Genomic DNA, 18,766 nt, shown 5'->3' with positions numbered 1-18,766 from the left:
AGGTCCGATGCCACCCGGTCCATGTGGTGAGTACGTGCTGCACGGAGAGCGAATTTGACAATGGAACGGGGACGGCAGAAGTTTTGCTGGTTACTTGCGGACGGATATTTTCGCGCCCTATTGTAGCGACGCTTCGTTAGACGCAAGAGTCGCCGGAGAGACCATAGAAATCTCATAGGTAACTAGAATGCTGCCGTGTAACTGGCAAATGGACCAAACGCCGTGGCAGACGATAGCCAGATCTCAGCCAATCAGAGCTCAAAGAGTGGTTCTGCCAAGAATTTAATGTCACCATAGAGAATGACGTCTCCTAGCTCCCGCGATAGTAGCGGAACCAAGGAGGATTATTATCCTCCTTGGTGGAACCACTCTACGGCCTCTCATTGGCTGAAGGTTCAATACGAATTAGCGACAAGCTCGGCCGTAGGCGGCAGCATTCTAGTTACCTATGAGATTTCTATGGGAGAGACTGACCGACCCACGGCAGGTTTCGCCGAGAGGACAGTTGTTTCGTGGGAACGTGAGCGAGAATCGCAGTGTTTATGGCGGTCTGGATAGTGTCCCAGGCATCATGGACAGAGGAGGCTTGGGCCATAGATATTAGAGATATGTCCGCAGAGATGGCAGGGTAATCGGCCTTATTGAAGTTGTGAGCAGGGCGCGGGGGCTTGCTTGGGGGCGCGCTCACTTTACGAACAGTCAATGAAAGGAAATCATGATCGGCAATACCAGGGAAATGATCAATGTGGTCAATGAGATTTGCATCAGAGACCAGCACAAGGTCTAGGAAGTTACAGCCCGAGGCATTTTCCCTGGTTGGTTCTTTGAGCGAGATTAGCAGCGAGAGTGGTGAGGATGAAACTGGTAGCTTCAGAGGAGGAAAACGCTATTACATACTCGGAAAATGAAGACTGATGTTGGAAAACTTCATAGGAAACGCCTTTTGATTTAAAATACGAAAATTATTTTATTTAGAGACGAAGCTAGTATTTTTTTAATATTCTGATTCACGACTTTCTCATTATTTTGACAAAATATGTGCTTTCAAAATGAAAGTTTTTTTCACTAAGCTTTGACTTCAAATAGGAATCAAGCCATCAGACGCGATTTACATTCCACGGCTTCCGCCTATATATTGCAAGAAGTCCGCTACCAGTTGGAAATATTTCGAAAAATGTCGCACTTAGATTTTAAGTTGCTTATGATTAAAAGTATAATACATTTTTGGATTAAAGTAGGTAAATAATAGATGGAGTGGTAGTCGCTGATTTTCCCGCGTTTTCGAACGTTACGTATGCTACGTGTATTACTGTATTACCTTTACTTTCGCTATCTGAGAGCAAATGTCAAGCAGCTGCAGAACCCTTATTTGAGAAAACTCACCATCAAAATGAGTTATTTATTCAACCACAACTGCGAAGCCAAAGGCTGACGTCGTGCAGAAAGACAAATAATATAACAAAATAATATAGATAAAAAAATACAATAAAGAATATATTTTAAGAATCGACAATGTAAAAGAGGGACAATTTTGAGTGGATTTTAAGATAAATATTAGTGAAAAGAAATTTGTTGGTTTTAAATCTAGTATAGTAGTATAATAAGGGAAACACTAAATATGGTTGAAGGTGGGGAACAAAGTAAGTAATACGTCGTAAAATGTGTTCTTTATTGTATGTTTTCTTATCTATATTATTTTGTTATATTGATTTGTCTTTCTGCACGACTTTCTATGGATTTGCTTAGCTTTTGCTCTCAGGCTTCCAAGTTTTTAGTTTTACTTTTATTATGCTCGAACAGCATGCTGAGCTGTGTGGGCTTTGCGCTGCTTTTAAAATTAAAACTCGATTTTTTTTTTACGGAATATAACGAATTTTATTGATTTATTTTAAATTAGTATTAATTAGGGTAATTTTTGGTTAACTATACTAAATGTCATTTAAATATTTATATGCTATTACTTGCTTTAGAATGTGTTATCAGGAGCATCGTCATGGATAATCATATCAAGCAAATGATTGTAAGAGATAGAAATTAATTTTAGTTTTAGATTTTCTTTTAAATATTTTTAAAGTGTATGGCAATGTTCACCCATATCTACAATTTAGTAAGTGGTTTGTTTGTGACTGAGAAACAGCCTGTATCACAGTCTTCACGCAAATTGGTCAACATGGTAAGTTTAATTTTATTTATTTATTAATTTATTTAAGAATCTGAACTAATAAATATATTAAATATAATCCTTTTGAAGGAAAAGGCTAAAGAAGTGGAAGGCGCTATAATTAAATTTGTGGTTACGTCATTTTATGGTCAAAACACTGAAATAAAATTAGAACAACTAGTAACTGATTTGATTTCCTGCGTTAAGGAATGTAAAGATTTGACATTAATTAGTTCCAACATTCTTGAAAGAAATGGAAAGAACCAAAATTCATATTCAGACAGTTATTTGCAAATTGAATGTACAGCGAAATCCCAATTAAGAACCAGGCCTGATTTAGAGGGGCATTTTGCTGTTTGTAAAAACTGGACAGAAGATTCATATATTTTTGACAAGTACGGATTTGCGGAAACCCATCGGCCCTGGATATCGGTTGAAGATGATGAGTATTTCTTCCGATTGTGTCGATCAGCTCATGATAATGTTGGAGTGAAAAAGGTCAGTTTTGGATCCTTGGTTCATCCAAGCCAACTGGAAATTCATAAATCTAAAGAAAGTGAAAACCCTCGCCACCCGGAAATATTGGCCAATTTCTACCATGATTCTCGGCTGGCTGAAGTTTATTTCAAACAGGATTCCACCAAAATTGAAATTCATTATTCCAGCATCCGTCGGATATTTATGTCCGGAACAGAGCGAGCCATTGTTATGTATTTGGAAGTGAAGCACCCGCCATTTGCATTCACTACAAAACCACCCCAGAATTTTTTACTGAAACCAAATGAAGAACAAAAAGGCGCTCAAAGTCGGAATGCGAGAACAAAAAAAGACACTCATCACAGTGGGTACAAGGAACGAATACTGACCCCATGGACAAATGTCATTGAGGAGGAAGAAGCCTTATTTTTGAAAAACATTTTTGGAAAATCCAACATGATCAAACTTGAATTTGACGTAGATCGTAACGTTGGTTACCAAATTGCTTCCCGACTACATTTTCGTTGCGATAAGATACCTATTCATTGGGTACTTATGAACGAAAGCTGTAACTATAGTAATTCAACTGAGTTCATCGGCAACATCACAATTTACACCAACAACTACTTCACTCAAAACTATGCCTTATCTTTTGAATGCGCCTACTTGATTAATGCCTTGTTGGAACGAAATTTTGTTTTAAGATTTCAAATTGGCGCAGATCAAATCGAAAAATTTTATAACGACATGGAGAACATGCACAGTCAGAATAAGCGGTGTCTCGAAGCCGCCTTGACTAAATGTATTTATCTACTCTATGATGGAATGATTCTCAACTATAGAGGAACTATTTACAATCTTTTCAAGTACTACACCTCGGATGAATCTAAAATTGATGTTCTACCTTTGAAAAAATTACGGAACACCGAATTTATACGACGTGTCATATTGACGCCAACTCAAACCATCTTTTATCCACCGGAAATCATGTTTACTAATAGAGTGTTGCGTTTGGCCCAGCCAGATTATGCCTTGAAAGTATCTTTCCGCGATGAAAATTTGCGAACTCTCTCCATTCCATTCTTTTGTTCAGATCAGATCTATGACTTTGCTATAAAAGTGCCCATCATGGGTGGTTTGACAGTAGCAAACTGTCGCAAGTATGAACTGTTGGGATGGTCTAACTCCCAGCTTCATGACCATTCAATTTGGATGTACGCACCGGACAACGACGGAGAAACGGTAGAAAGTATTCGGAAATTGATGGGAGACTTCAGCAACATCAAAACGGTGTCTAAATACATGGCTAGAATGGGGCAATGCTTTACCAGTACTGAAGAAACCATTCTCGTCTCAAATACGTCAAAGTACATCAAGACTGAAGAGGACATATGGGGTGGAGACAATAAGGGTGACTTCAAGGCCCAGAAAAAATACTGTTTCTCGGATGGAATTGGCAAAATATCTAAAAGTCTTATGGTAAAAGTTTGCGAGCAGTTGAACTTGGAGAAATCCAAATATCCGTGTGCATTGCAAATTAGATACGCGGGATATAAAGGAATGTTAGTGTTGGATAAGAACCTATACAATGACTATATCGTATTCAGAAAGAGTATGTTGAAGTTTCCATGTCCTGATACTGTAAATAGTTATTTGGAAGTAGTGAAATACAGCAAACCAAGTGCGTATATTATTTTTTCAGCACAGACATTTTCATGTAATCAAAATCTATTCTCTCATGCAGCTCCTGTTTATTTGAATCGTCCAATGATCATGATTTTGGATCAGTTGGGAGTCCCATATGAAGTTTTTGCCAAACTCCAAGATAAAATGATGAAGAAAGCAACCATCATTTTCCTAGACGAAAAGAAGGCTGGCCAGTACTTGCATTCACGATGTCAACTACCCAATCTCAATTATGAAGAACTGGCTATGGTTGGTACGGGTCTAACCTCGGATCCCTTCTTCAGAGCTATGCTATTGACTTGCCATAAAAATAGTATTGGTAGGTAATAACTAATAAGATATGACAATTGTAGAAGATGTAAAGAAACATCCTAGTAATAATCCTTATCTTTTACTACAGCTAAAATTCGTAGCAAATGTAGCTATGAGATCGACATGTCTTTAGGCCGTACTATGTTTGGGGTATTGGACGAAACAGGTATTTTAGAGTATGGACAAGTTTTTGTGCAATTTTCCACAATAAACTCGCAGACAAATCAAAGGAATGTTGAGAAGGTATTAGGTAAGGTTATATAACACATTTTTGGCGCAGACTGAAATTAATTTACGTTATCGAAAAACAGGAAAAGTTATGGTTACAAAAAATCCATGTATGATGCTGGGTGATGTTCGAATGTTAAAAGCTGTCGATGTCCCTGCTCTAAGCCACATCAGAGATTGCATAGTTTTCCCCCAGAAAGGTCCAAGACCACATCCCAATGAAATGGCTGGGTCAGATCTAGATGGTGATGAATATACAGTTATTTGGGACCAAAAATTGTTCTTTAAAAGAAACCGCATGCCAACCAATTTCCCAGACCCGCAAGGAAGGCCGATGACGCAAAACATTAATGTACTTTTTTGGTTTAATTCATAAACTAATCTTTCGTGTGAAAATCAATAAATGTTTTAATATTAATCTTAGGAAGAAGACATTGTGGATTTCTTAGTGCAGTATATCAAAAAGGACATAGTTGGAAAAGTGGCCACTGCTCATTTGGCTTTGGCTGATTCCAAAGGCATCAACTCGCCTGTTTGTACCAGTTTGGCGCAAAAATACAGCCTTGCTGTTGACTTTGCCAAATCAGGACAAATTAAAAAGATAGAGGCACACGAAAAGCCAAAGTCTTATCCAGATTTCATGGAAAGATCTGGTCGGACTTACAAATCACATCGAGTATTGGGTTACCTATATCGGGCCTGCTGCCAGTTCGAAAAAATCAATGCCCAGTACAGTTTTGTGTATCGGAATATCGCTGCAGATCCGGAATTCATCTACGAAGGATGGGAAAATTATGAAGAATCAGCCATTCATGCCCAAAAACGATACAATGCCAGACTGTCAAGTTTGCTGTCATGGTAAGCCATTTATTTTTTTGTACTCTTTAATTTTTACGTTTCTTTCCTTTAATGTTTTGGTTAGGTATGGAATTAAAAGCGAGGTGGAAGCCATTACTGGTAATATTACTGGTACGAATGACCAGCGAAGCAGTGAAGTGTTTGTAACCAGACAGTTGGTCCGTCGCTACATTGAAGAGCTATGGAAGGATTTCTCTGAAGAGTTTGAAATGGAGTTTCAAGAAGCAGGGGTGGAAGATGATCTCACCTCCGCTATTAATGTTCTGAGCTTAAATGCGCAACAACCACTATACCCCAGAAAAAAACTGCAAAAGGCTTCTGCGTGGTACATTGTGACTTATAGAAATCCAAACTCAACTATTCTTAGTTTTCCATGGATTGTGTCGAAGTATTTAGCCGCTGTCAAGAAATCCAACCAAAGAGGTCAATCCATTGATAACCATTTAATTGAAGGGCTAAATGACAAGCTGCGATCAAATTTTGTACTTAGTCAATTGCCAGTAGGTTTGAATCAGTACTTAGTCAAGATCGAGTCAGCGTGCCGCAATCCAGGCTTAACTACTGATGATGTGAAACTAAGTTTCCAAGTTCTTTTCAAATGGGCACAAACACAGAGGCTATTCGAACATGGTATGTTTTTCAACAATCAACAAAAATTTTGCGACATTTTCATGGCCTTTATGAAGAAGAATGCCAGTAATCAGGATATCAAAAATCCAATAGTACTCATCGTCGAGTTTTTCTTATGTTGCTCCTATCTTCCCTATGAGTGTGATTCAACTCTAAGGGCCAATAATCTACCCGAACAACAACTACTCCTATTTCAAACCACCCATTTTGGGATTCGCTGTATGCAGGCATTCCACTCTATCAGTGTGTCCAATAACCTGGAAGAATGTGGCATTTTCCTGGATGCTAACGAAAGCGAAGTGCTACTGGAAATGGAACCAGTTCGAATTCCTATCGAATTTGTGGCAGCAGGTCATTCTTTGGGTTACATCAGGGAGAAAATGGCATTAGAGGCCTTATCTGGAGTTAAAGAAGTTCAGATTCGTATTGTACCTGAAGAAAACGTAGCTTTCATATCAGCCATTGGTACTATTACCACCATACGATTTTTGGAAGATCATTTGAATAACGAGATTGATAAATTGGATGAAGATGTGTATTAATTTTTTTGAAAAGATGTAAAATTTTTATATTTGTTACTTTTTGTATTTGCTTTAGTTATGTCGCTGTGGTAAAAGACTTCTATTGTTTTTATTAAGACAGTATTTTGTTATTGCGTACAAATATCTATTTTGGTAGTTTTTTGGGTAATTTACAAGAATAACGCAGTCCATAATTTTTTCGCCAACTCTGAACCTGATGTGTTATCTTTCCTTTAAAAACTGACTTCACAGATAAAATATAGGAACCAAAGTACGCCCCACCCCATTCTATATAATCATTGTGGGTGTATTTTAAAATCCCACTTTGAAATCTAGGATTAAACGAACATAGTTCCCTGTAATATACCTATTGTTATTTTTTTTTTATATTTATTCCTTCCTTTTCTCCCTTTTTATTAATATTATTTAGTATATACCTACTGTATAATCTGTATTGTCTAAATGGACTTACCGCTACATATGAGCAAAAGTAAATATGTCTATTTACTTTTGGTATAAGCTATCCTAGCTTCCTGGGTTTTTTTTTTTGCAAATAAATAAATGAAGAAGCTTTGCTTCCTTCTTTATTAATCCAAGGTAAAATCGTAACTACTAGTACTAACATCTAAAGATTTCTGATGAAACCGCACACTCGAAAAATTATACAAAATTGCGGTGAAAAATTTTAACGCCGATAAATTCCTAGCATCTTTAAGAGCTAAATTTATTTAGACAGCGCCAGAAGTTGACTCGAAAACTTTTAGAAGTTGCAGGTACCGTTGTACCAGAGATACTGACAATATAGAGATATGAAACTCCCTATACATCGCTGCGACCCCTTTTTTTTTTCGTTAACGTCGGCGCCATCTATCAGCCGAGAGAAAGCTTTTTCTTCCCGTGTTTATTTGTAGTAGGTTTACGTTTTGTTTTGTATGAAATTCAATGAATCATATGTGCAGCTTTAATAAAGAAATACGATTGCTTAGAGGATTTCAATATAATTTATTAAGATAAGATAAAAAGTAAGTTTTTAATTAATTATATTTAATTATTTTAAGAAAGTTCATATATTAACTAATTTTTATGTTATTTTAGACCTTTGTTACTTGAATCAGGGCCAGAGGTTAAATTAATGATCATTAATCCAAGGGTATTTCTGGGATAAATAATTGGAATATTATTAATCCAAGTATATGTCATCAAAATGGTTAACGACTAAAATGTTTGGTAAGTATTTGTTAATGTTGAACCTTAAGTAATTTGCGATCTAGATGTTTTGGGGTTTTGTCATACTTGTGGTTAAAATTATGTTTTTCCAATGTAATACGAATGGAAAGTTGTACAAAAAAATTGATTATTTCTTTCGAGTAATCAACACATGGAACAAGCTGATGCATCTCATCTTTTGAAATAAACCAAGATTGATCGATTGTTCTTGAAATAATTCTGGTAATCCTCTCTTTGACTTTATTCATTTGTATTACCATTGGGAAAAGTTTATCAAACTTGTCCTTGATCTCAGATACGTAGCTCTGGAATCTTTCAGTTGGTATTGTCAAGCCACTGAATGTTGATGTATCACGAGACTTAAATGATGCTAATATATTTGACTGGTTGAGTGTTTGTTTTTCATCTACAAGTTTGGTTTTGCATGATTCACAATTGTGGTTTTTATTACAACGAGATAAGACATATCCTGAAATGTAAGATAGTGTGTTTTGTTTTCCAGGCCCTTGGCTTTCAAACGAACTTTTACAAATTTGAAAGTCTTCCTCCGAACATGCGCTGGGATAATAATTATTTGCTGATGGAAGACTTTCATCATAATCATCTGGAATTATTATATGGGTCTTATATAAGTCAATGTTAAGAAGGAATTGGTCTTGATATTAGGTTTAGTAGTTTGCTGAATTTCAATTGTAGGAATTTCCACAGATAAAGAAAATCATGTTAAAATTTAATAGAGTTGTTTTTAATGAAACTGTTTACAATCCTGTTCTGTAGATATAGATTCGCTGGAACTTGCTGCAACTGAAACACGGGTCCTTTTTGTAGGTCTATTATTGCGCTCTTCAGGGGCGTAGGAACGTTCTAGAAGTTGGAGGGGGCAAAGTGAAACCAAAAGGTTTCTGGAGAATGCTTTTGAATTTTTAATGGAGTGTAGCTTTTCCAAATGCATTTGTACATTTTTCTACTATATACATTGGCGGGAAAAGATTGAAATTTAAACACAGTTGAGGTTCTATAAGCTTTATATGCTTTTAAAATGATAATTTGAGCCTTGCGAAGATTTCAACTGACAAAAATGTTGGAGTGGGCAATAACATTAGTTGCCTCTCCCGGTAAAATTCTAGGGAGGGGCATTGCCCCCCTGGCTCCTACGCTCTTCCACCATTTCTACAGACCGTTTACTAGATTCTATTTGAAAATTGAGTTTTAACTTATGACCCGTTACCAATGTATAAATTTCATGGTACCAGTTTTTTTATGATAGTCCTTGATATCATTTTCTACTAAGTTCTCCGGAACCTTTACCTTTGAGCAACTAGCTAAATTATCATTCCTTTGGGAAATATGTTTCATTTAAATTAACTTATAAATAAACAATACTTAAAACTCAATTTTTACTTGTTGGCTTAAATTAATTTGAAAATATTGTTGAAATAGCGTTTGATGTCAGTCGGTTTTTGGTTTTACTATTCATAAAACAAGAATCCTCAAAATGTAGGGCGCATATTTTATTATGATGCAAATGTTTCGCATCTTTCAAATAAAGATAGCTTCTTCCGACATTATCAGCCATTTCTCAGATCAAAGTTTATTGAAAAACCACATATTAAAGATAGGCCTAACAAAAGCTATTAATTAATTTTTCCCACCGTTCTTTCTCTTTTGGAAACTTAAACAAGGATATCCTTTTCTTTGGAACTGTTACAAAATTTTACAGAACAATTACTTCCAGGCATATTTCTTTATTGATACAAACCCTCAAGATGATAATTTCTAAGACAAAACGCGTATATAAATTTTTGCGTCCGAAACCCGCTGTTTGGGGTTTCGAAAAATACGCTTTCTCCCGGCCGTTAGGCGTCGCTCCGCTCAGGATTTTTTTAAAATTCCGGGGGTCGCTTTTCAGGCGGAGTTTCATATCTCTATTCGCCACCGAAAACTACAGCTGCGCCACCTAGTCACACTGCCTAGAACTATATTTGGGTGATACGGGTAATGGCGTTATGCGAAAATGCGCGTTTTAAACGGTTTTATAACATCAATTAAAACATTTTACTAACGATTTTAGCATATTTTTTAAAGCGTGTTCGAATGTTTTCTATTAACAAAGGTGTATATACGACATTTATTTATTAATTTTGAACTGTCAATAGGTATTGAATTCGTAAATATAAGTATAAATATTGAGTTTAATAACACTATGAGTAGGCCTTGGAGAATTCGTACACGGGATCAGTTTTAAAGTTTTAAAGGTATGTAGGAAATTTTAACAAATTTATTATCTTCACATTAGAACAAGCCCAGATTGTTCTAATTTCATAGACTAGTAGCTTCAGCATTATGTATAATGTATTTTAAATAATTTTATTTGGTATATTAGTGAATCGCTCCATGCTTGAAATTTTTAAGTATATTGGAGAGTAGTCTACTCTTGATCCATAGAATAAGGTGTGCGGATGCTTAAAACAAAAGTTAAAATTTGAAGTTGGTGATGGAAAACACAGCATTGAAAGTGTCCATTGTTCATGCAATAGTGGGTAAATATATTTTTTATTAAAACCCAATTCTTTAATGTAACCTGTTTTACTTATTATTCTAGAAATTCAGGCTTTTGCAAACATGCAGTAAATTGCTGGTCTATTTTATATATAAAGATACTGGGAGCTATCCCAACTTTCTGACTTTAGAAGTGGGGTAAAATGAAGGAAAAGAACTAACTGTGCCTTCGGTATTGTACGGTAATAAAATGGTTAGAGTTGCGAGGGTTAAATTTGGCTGGCTCAAAAAGGTTTATGTACTCTTATTTGGTCACTTAGTTAGTCTCAAAAATGTATTTCTAGCTTTTAGTCGGGATGAAATATTTGTGGAGAGTCCATTTGTAGCGAAGATAATATCAATTGAAGAGGCAGTGGCACAAAATAACTAAGTTGGAAAGGAAGGAATCTACTGGCTAACGACTGTAGAGGCTACTATGGAAAAATTCAGCTATGCCTTTTCATTTTTTTGTCTATTCTCTCAAGGGCTATTTTTAATTGATATTAAGAGAGACTGACAATATTTGAAGAAAAACGTTGTCCAAATATATAATTTTTATTTTAGATTTTAGTTAAAGAAAATTTATAATTAAATTGTTAAATTAGTTCATATTTTAAATTTTGGCCAATTAGTATTTGTAGATAACAAATGAACTGAACTATTTATGTTATGAATTTTCTTCTCAAAGCCATGTTAATTAAAAAGGCAAAAACAAATGTATTATAGAATTAATTCAAAGTTAAAAGCAATTAAATTCATTGAACAAACCACTTAATTAGAAATTACAATAGAAGTGAATAAAATGTTAAGATATGCAAATAAGTAAAATTAAGTATTAAAAATAAAAACCATTTGAATTTACAGTATTATTTTTAATCATATTGGGATCTGCGGCAATAGCTCGAAATGTTATTAATCAACTCGAAAACTCATACCGAACCATCAGGGTGGCAAAGATAGGAAAATTGGGGTCCAATAGAAAAATATGCCCTTTTAACGCATAATTTTGTGGGCCTCAATGTAATATTTTCCAGCGATAATGACAATCGAACGGCTTGACCTAAAATTAATTTAATTCATTAGCATTTCCTTATTTTGCAGTATATAATAAAACAGATCACCTTTAAAACGATTCACAAAACGTAGGGTCCTCTCTTTTCATTTAGTTACATTGGATTTGTAATAAGTCTACATGGTAAATTATTGCTTGGAATGGCACTGCATTTCATGCGTCTCTTGAATTCTCTTCATCTAAATGACAGTTATTATGATATATATTCAATAATATTAACTTTAAAATCAGTAATAACAAGTAAAATTTGTGTCTCACCATTTCTTTCTAAAAAGTCTTTATCTTTAAAATGGGCGCTGCAAATCTGTGCCCACTAACTAGGCATCTTCCCTGATTTTATATTAGTTAACTACACATTAAAAAGATTTTTGCATTTTGGAAAATTGTGAAACGATAACTCCAACGTTCTTTTCTCACCATTTACTCGAATTGTAATATTTTTAAAGGCAGTATTACTACAAAAAGGCAATTTATGCCACCTCTGTGCCTACAATCCGCCATATTAATCGTTTGTTTTGATCAACAAAGTACGCAGACAAACCAAGCTGCAGGGGTAGCGACTGTGGCGCCGCCTATACCCGTTTCGCTAGCGAATATTGTCAGTATCTCTGGTTGTACACACACAGGTATGTCTACAATCCTACAAGTTCCCCTACACGTTTTTGGGTGTAGGGGGGTGTAGCGAGAGATGGCGATAGCGTCGCTATCTATCACCATCTCTCGCTTTTGCTTTAAAACTATTATTTGCAGTGCTACCGCTCACTTATCCAAAACATCACCTTATATTTCCAAAACATCACCCTATATTTTCAAAACATCACCTTATATTTCCAAAACATCACCTTATATTTCCAAACCATCACCCTATATTTCCAAACCATCACAATATTTTTCAATTTAATTTTGACCAGGATGGCGTGCCATATTTGTTTGTTACGAGTAATCATATATTTCAATTTCGCATCAGAGTCGCGAAAAAATTCAATTGCAATATAGTTGCCACCACTAGAGACAGATGCCGCCACGGTAGAACGATAAAATTGAACGAAATTGGTCCCGCGCCAGCTAGATTTAGTGGTACCTCTATTTATTCCCAACTCAATAGTTTTAATAATAAACGGCAGTGCCATCTATTATCTGTATTGTTACCCTTTGAGGTCAATCACCATATAGGGGTCAAGGATTTTAGGAACGTGTTGAAAAAATGGGTTAAAATTCAAGTGCATATGAAATGAAATATGAGGAAATTATACGAAAGGCAGCTTTATTTAACGTTTTCATACTTTTAAAGTGAAGTTTAAAGTTTGTGAAACTCTAATTTACAATAAATATGAAATGGCAAGCCCTACGGACAGAAAAGATGATACTCCACTGTTTACAAAACGATTCCTCACTCAAGAACCCCAGGATAGAGTTCCTGTTCGTTTAAGCTTTAGCCCAAGTGGTATCCTCCAAAGCTTTGGTTTTCCTATTCCATTCCGGAGAAGAAATAAGTCAAAGGTAATTTTCGTCTCTATTTCTATCACGGTAAATTTTCTTCAATTCTAATTTTAGGAATCCCCAAGACGAGCGAGTCAAATTGATAACCCATTGGGTCTAGTTCCTCAAACTCTACGGCCGAGAGAACTGATAGAGCTGGCTAATTTTGGAATTGTGGAACTGGACCCTTTGGAACGTGGAGTTGGCCATGATTTCGTTCCTGCTCAGTTAAAAAATCCAACATGGTGCGATAGATGCGGAGATTTGATATGGGGTCTCTACAAGGCAAAGCTTTTCATGAGGTGCAAAAGTAAGTTCAGTTTTTATTTTCTTAAAGTGGAAAGTAAAAAGCAATTATTCTCATTCAGATTGCCAATTCACTTGTCACCAAGAATGTCAGCATTTAGTATCGTTAGATTGCCAGGGAATAGCGGAAACTAGATCCACAGACTTTCAAGAGCCGGAAGAAGTTGAATTTAAGAAAATAGAAACCAATGTGAGCATCCTTTTTTAAAAAAAATACAATCTTAGGGAATATTAAGCAACGCTCATCAAAACATTGGTGAGTAATTGATGCCATCATTTTCTTACTTTACAACTTTTTGCATCTTTGCTTGTGGCATCATAATTACCAGCTAGAAGATATTATTTTTTTGATGGTGTGACGTCAAACACGTTGTTAGTAAATTTTGCCACTATGTTTTAAAATACCGGTGACTGAAAAAGAAGTAGTTCAACAACCTGTGATGACACTACCTCATCAAACAAAAAATCAAGCAAACACCAACTTCCATCTGATTTTCATTAGATATCTTTTTTAAATAGACTAGTCGGGCTTCTCCTCATTTTTTGGAATATTTTGCGGAAGAAGAACTGAGAGAAAGACTCAAAAAATACAACGATTCTTCACAGGGACTTAGTGTTACTCTGGTACTAAAGGTTATTCATTTAGTTTCTATTTTACACTATAATAATGTTTTTACATTTAGGAAGACAATGGAACATTCCGAGGTTTTATTCGGGTACATTTAAATTTAACTCGTCCTATCAATGTTGTCTCTGGAACAAGACCTCCTTCAATCTACGACATTCTGAAAGACGAGGAGGATAACGGAAGGAAAACACTTACAAGCTTTTATCTTCCGAGAGACACTATTAAAGCTCTTCACATAACCAGTGAAAATACTACCAGAGAAGTCATCGCAGCTCTTTTAAGGAAATTCAAAGTTATTGATAATCCACATAAATTTGCTTTATATTCTCGTTTCAAGGATGACGAGACTAATCAAAGTATGTATAATGTAAAAAAGTTGCAATTTTTAGCTTACGCTTAGGTGTACTTCAACAAATTCTTAATTTTAGTCTATTAAAGGGGCTCCAAAGTTCGGTGGCAAAATGTGTGTAAAGTCAGTAAAGTGCGAAATTTACGATTGATTCTGCCCGCCTCTGCCAAGGCCGAGTGAGGTTGGGGGGAAGGAAAAGCATGCTCAATTTTCTATTTTTTTTTGCCACCGAACTTTGGAGCCCCTTTAAAGTCTAGTTAGACATGAAATATATAACATATGTCTTTCGAGAGAAGTAACCATCTAGGCCTTTAAAATGAAACTTGTACCTTCACATTCTCGAAGTGTATTCCATTAGATGCTAATTTGTACACCTCATCCCAGTTCAAATTTTACAATTACTTCACTTAAGGTGTAAAATATTAACTTATTGATAAACCATATTTTTGTGCACTATTTTTTATTCCCAAATGTTTTTTAAAATTATCCTGCAAAGGTACGTGTTTCAAGCGAATAACATCACCATGGCGGCGTTCAGTAACTCTCAACGAAGAATCTGAAGAATTATTTTTGTTGAGACCGTTGCTAACGTGACGTAGGATCTTGTTGAACGCTTTGTTGTAAATTTTGTTGCAGTGTCTGCAGCTAACCTTACTCCGTGCTGCAACGTCACGTGACTGTTGAGCTACTGAAAAACCTGCTCTTACAGCCCATGACTTTGTTGCTCAACGGATGAGCAATGTGACGTCAAAAAACCCGTTCAGTAAAAAACCGCTGACCATTGAGCTCAGCACTGAACTTTTTTAGAGTTATTGAACACCCATGATAGGGAGATTACTACTTCTCTCTAAGAGATATAATTATTACTTATGGTTAGACCTATTAACCATGCAAATGCACAGGTAAAGTTAAAATTCGGGCTCAAAGGCTGAGACCAAAAATTCCATTTTAACCCCAAAGCTTCCCATTTTATTTAAGTGGCAGCGTGGACAGCTTGACCGAAAGCTCAAACTGTTCTCGAATAGAATATACAAATCAAACAAACTATCCGAGCAGTCAATCAAGATGTCCTAGCTGTCGCTTGTCTATAAAATCAAGCATAGGAGAGCAGTGGAAATTAGCTCTGGTCTTGGCATTTTAAAATTACCTATTAGGCTAATGCGGCATAGGCTTATCCAAAAATAGATTTCAGTGATGGTCTGAAACCGATATGATATCGGTATCAGTTAGTGATATTGTGATTTTGCCAATAAATTGATTCGCCTCTAAATTACCGATTTTACCCGATACCAATATTCTCAAAAACAAGTCAGATGGTGCCACTGACTTTGACCTTTGGTTTTGCTAATTAGTTGGAAAGTATCAGTAAGAATCGGTATCGGTAAATTCTCAAAATCGGTATCGGTTAAGATACTGGCCAACACTGTTTTATTTTCATTTTATTTTAGTTACATTAAGAAGGATCCTTGACGATGCAAAACCGTTGGTTTTAGCCTTGATTTGGTGTGGTCAAGATGTACAGATTGTGCTACAAGAAAATGAAACAGAGGATATTATGGTAAATATAAGATTTAAATTATTGAAGTGTCATTAATAATTTGTAATAATTTTTTTTTAACCAGTGGGAGGAATTTGCAATGCCTGAACTTCAAAATTTTATTAAAATATTAGAACGAGAAGAAGAAGAATATGTCAATCAAGTGAAGCGGAAGTATTTCCTGATGAGAGAGAAAATTTCGGAATCCTTAATTGTTCTTCAAGCGAATAAGCCTATAAACGGCTTAATACAACATTAATAAGAAACAATATAATTCAAGTAGATAGATTTAACAACGTAAATCTAGCTTTACGTAACTTAATCAGTATTTTTTATCAACATAATGTACTGGTATCATAAAAACTAATATAATATAATTATATAACGGTGCAAATGAGAGACGGGATTGATTATATCATTTTTAGTTCCTTTAGTTTTTGTTTAAATTATTTACTTTTTAATTTAGGGTTTGTTATGAGTTTCGTTTACTTCTCATATTGGAGCATTTTAATTTATAATTTGTGTAATTTTTATGTTTAAATAGGAATTCATTTCTCTAGTCAAAAAATATGGTTCTAATATATTAGATTTCAAATTATTAGTGAAAAGAAGCCATTATGGCAAAATTGTTTGTTGGCTATTTAAATTCATTTTAATAATAACAATTAGACTATCACTATTAATTCTACGCACGTACAAATTGTGACTGACCAGAAATATGTGAAAGGCAAAATGATAAATGTGATATTGTTTTTGTAGTTATTTAGCGCATAGCTAGCACGCAACCAATTTTTACTTCCCAAACCAGAACTACCTTTTTATTTACAAAACAATACAGAAGGTTCCTTTTCTATCATTTTTTGAGTGGAAACTGGTATTTTTATACCACTTATTAATAAAATGAGAAAAATTTGGTAATTTGTCATTTGATCTGATTTATTTATTTATTTTTAAATAGCTTAAAGTTCATATGCACTACCAAAAATAGCTTTCTAGATAGAAAAACATACCTCAAATAAATTAAAAAAATATTTAATAATATATCTATTTATTAAGAATTATAAATAAATTAAAACGATAATGGGGAAGACTTGAAAACTGCGTTGTTCCATCAGTGGCGTCGCCTGGGGGGGGGACACATGCCCCCCCCCGAAACGTATGGTCGTACGTACAAATATTTTTATTATTTTACTTTTTTTTTCAATGGCGTGCCCCCCCCCCCCCGAAACAAAATCCTGGCTACGCCACTGTGTTCCAAGGACGTATATGAGGGGGGGGGGGTTTACCCCCTTAGGACGAAATTAAATTTTGCAAAACTATTAATTTTGTTCTTTGTTTTATTAACATTTTCCCGCAAATGTATTAAAAAACTTCGTTTGATACACATGCGGAAATGTCATTGTCACTCGTCCCAAGTCTAGCCAGTACTTTAAATATGCGTTATTGCTAACGAAAAATTTCGCGCTCGCTATGCTCGCGATTTCATCTGGTTGTGTTATAACTACCCCCCCCCTTTAAACTTTATATATCACCGTGCTTTCTGCATTGTTCATGGCACCAACTAACCCTTCCATGCTGTGTTCCATCATTCAATGTAAGAGTTTTTATGTATATTTCTTTTTATTACTTAATTATTAAATAAATTCCATCTTTAGGCTCATTTATTTCAGTGCCATGTAGGCCTAATTTCTTTTCACATTTTTGGGGTAAACGCTCACCGTTTAAACCAAACTGCATAAGTATGCACATTCAGTTTGACTTTTCAAATTTTTATTATTTACAGCCGTTACAATTTTAAGATTAATTATAATAATAACTTATACCAATATACAGCATATTAGATGGATTTATAACACCACTGGTTTTCGTAATAGTTGTGATACCAGCTTGCGCTGTACTAAAAATTAGTGAAACCTTTCCTTCCTCAAATTTAGTTTATAACATTTTTTAATATAATTTTTATATTAGCTTTACCTCTCTATATTTGACATTCATAACCCCTTTTAAATTATCATTTTGTGGTATTAGTCATTAACCCATTTTTAACATATAGCGTTTTCCATTTGACTGCTCTCGAGCGCTCTAATCAACATATTATGTTCCATTTTCGTGTTCGGATCTGATCCGATCAAGGTAACCGTGTTCCATTTCCTGCTCTCGGGTGCTCTGAGAACACCCAAAACCGATCTGCTGATTTCGACCGATCAACGGATCGAGATCGAGATCGGAGCAAATTTTTGCGTGTTCCTTTTATATTTTTGGGCAAAATGGCAGACCAAGACGCGAAAATTCACATTACTAGCAAGCGAAAAACAACGTAGTGCGGGAATATGTTCATAGAATGTTCCATTTGCGTTTTAAGGGCCCGTTGCAAAAGTCTGCTTTGCGAGAATCGCACATGTTAAATTCTATGGGCTAGCACTTTGGCTAGGGCTTTTGCAACAGGCCCTTACTCTAGACAATCGGGGTGAGATCTATGACGTCAGAGACAGATTAGTAGTGAATCTCGAGCAATCAAATGGAAAACTCTATAAGTAATAAATTAAATGTAATTTTAAATGAACATATGATAAAATTAGTCATATTTAATTTTCATTTGTGATAAAATAGTAATTTTTTATGTTATTAACCCATTAATAAGTAATAAATGTGATAAATGTACGTTACTTCAAGCATATTTGTGAAAATTGTAAGCAATTATTTTGAAGTCTAAACTATGTGAAATTATTTATTTCGAGTTAATGTAGTAATTTTACA

At 35.1% G+C, this 18,766-nt stretch overlaps 2 protein-coding genes and 2 long non-coding RNA genes across 7 annotated transcripts; 3 read left to right on the top strand and 1 right to left on the bottom strand.

Annotated features, from left to right (window-relative positions):
- The first annotated feature begins 1,603 nt into the window (after positions 1–1,603).
- On the top strand, positions 1,604–6,989 carry LOC149966322 (uncharacterized). Of its 3 annotated transcripts, none has more exons than XM_090152854.1 (9): positions 1,604–1,628; positions 1,971–2,020; positions 2,075–2,173; positions 2,252–4,319; positions 4,383–4,643; positions 4,725–4,886; positions 4,948–5,216; positions 5,289–5,722; positions 5,787–6,989. In XM_090152854.1, exons 1-9 carry the CDS (start codon positions 1,619–1,621, stop codon positions 6,892–6,894), a joined length of 4,461 nt encoding a protein of 1,486 aa, XP_090008980.1. In that variant the 5' UTR covers positions 1,604–1,618; the 3' UTR covers positions 6,895–6,989. The 3 variants fall into 3 exon arrangements, with proteins under 3 accessions (XP_090008980.1, XP_090008989.1, XP_090008998.1); XM_090152863.1 differs by lacking the exon at positions 1,604–1,628 and adding an exon at positions 1,688–1,908; XM_090152872.1 differs by lacking the exon at positions 1,604–1,628 and adding an exon at positions 1,689–1,908 and having other exon boundaries at positions 2,109–2,173.
- Positions 6,990–7,559: 570 nt separating this feature from the next.
- LOC149966321 (uncharacterized) lies at positions 7,560–9,470 on the top strand. Its single transcript, XR_016480292.1, has 5 exons — positions 7,560–7,895; positions 7,969–8,100; positions 8,242–8,322; positions 8,396–8,486; positions 8,603–9,470. It is a non-coding gene; the product is annotated as an uncharacterized LOC149966321 (long non-coding RNA).
- Positions 9,471–11,625: 2,155 nt separating this feature from the next.
- On the bottom strand, positions 11,626–12,216 carry LOC149966320 (uncharacterized). The gene is made up of 3 exons (XR_016480291.1): positions 11,969–12,216; positions 11,760–11,889; positions 11,626–11,698 (listed from the first exon to the last, which is right to left on the bottom strand). It is a non-coding gene; the product is annotated as an uncharacterized LOC149966320 (long non-coding RNA).
- Positions 12,217–12,751: 535 nt separating this feature from the next.
- On the top strand, positions 12,752–16,905 carry LOC149966319 (ras association domain-containing protein 1-like). 2 transcript variants are annotated; one of them, XM_090171477.1, is made up of 7 exons: positions 12,752–13,210; positions 13,265–13,499; positions 13,558–13,685; positions 14,015–14,119; positions 14,179–14,479; positions 15,921–16,030; positions 16,095–16,905. In XM_090171477.1, exons 1-7 carry the CDS (start codon positions 13,046–13,048, stop codon positions 16,266–16,268), a joined length of 1,218 nt encoding a protein of 405 aa, XP_090027603.1. In that variant the 5' UTR covers positions 12,752–13,045; the 3' UTR covers positions 16,269–16,905. The 2 variants fall into 2 exon arrangements, with proteins under 2 accessions (XP_090027603.1, XP_090027612.1); XM_090171486.1 differs by lacking the exons at positions 15,921–16,030; positions 16,095–16,905 and adding an exon at positions 14,714–15,543 and having other exon boundaries at positions 14,179–14,550.
- Positions 16,906–18,766: the final 1,861 nt, after the last annotated feature.

The sequence above is a fragment of the Leiobunum rupestre genome, chromosome 1, assembly GCF_980474605.1.
Source record: "Leiobunum rupestre chromosome 1, qqLeiRupe1.1.hap1, whole genome shotgun sequence".
Lineage (NCBI taxonomy): Eukaryota > Metazoa > Arthropoda > Arachnida > Opiliones > Sclerosomatidae > Leiobunum > Leiobunum rupestre.
The sequence above is the reverse complement of the archived record's forward strand: the minus strand, read 5'-3'. Positions and strand labels throughout refer to the sequence as shown.

What these genes read in the sequence shown, in the direction of transcription:
- LOC149966322 (XM_090152854.1), top strand. An exon ending in CGATGACGCAAAACATTAAT is followed by an intron (nt 5,217 to 5,288) that starts GTACTTTTTTGG and finishes TATTAATCTTAG; the next exon opens with GAAGAAGACATTGTGGATTT. An exon ending in CTGTCAAGTTTGCTGTCATG is followed by an intron (nt 5,723 to 5,786) that starts GTAAGCCATTTA and finishes TGTTTTGGTTAG; the next exon opens with GTATGGAATTAAAAGCGAGG.
- LOC149966319 (XM_090171477.1), top strand. Translation starts at nt 13,046, where the DNA reads ATGGCAAGCCCTACGGACAGAAAAGATGATACTCCACTGTTTACAAAA. An exon ending in GGAGAAGAAATAAGTCAAAG is followed by an intron (nt 13,211 to 13,264) that starts GTAATTTTCGTC and finishes TTCTAATTTTAG; the next exon opens with GAATCCCCAAGACGAGCGAG. An exon ending in TTAAGAAAATAGAAACCAAT is followed by an intron (nt 13,686 to 14,014) that starts GTGAGCATCCTT and finishes TTTTTTAAATAG; the next exon opens with ACTAGTCGGGCTTCTCCTCA.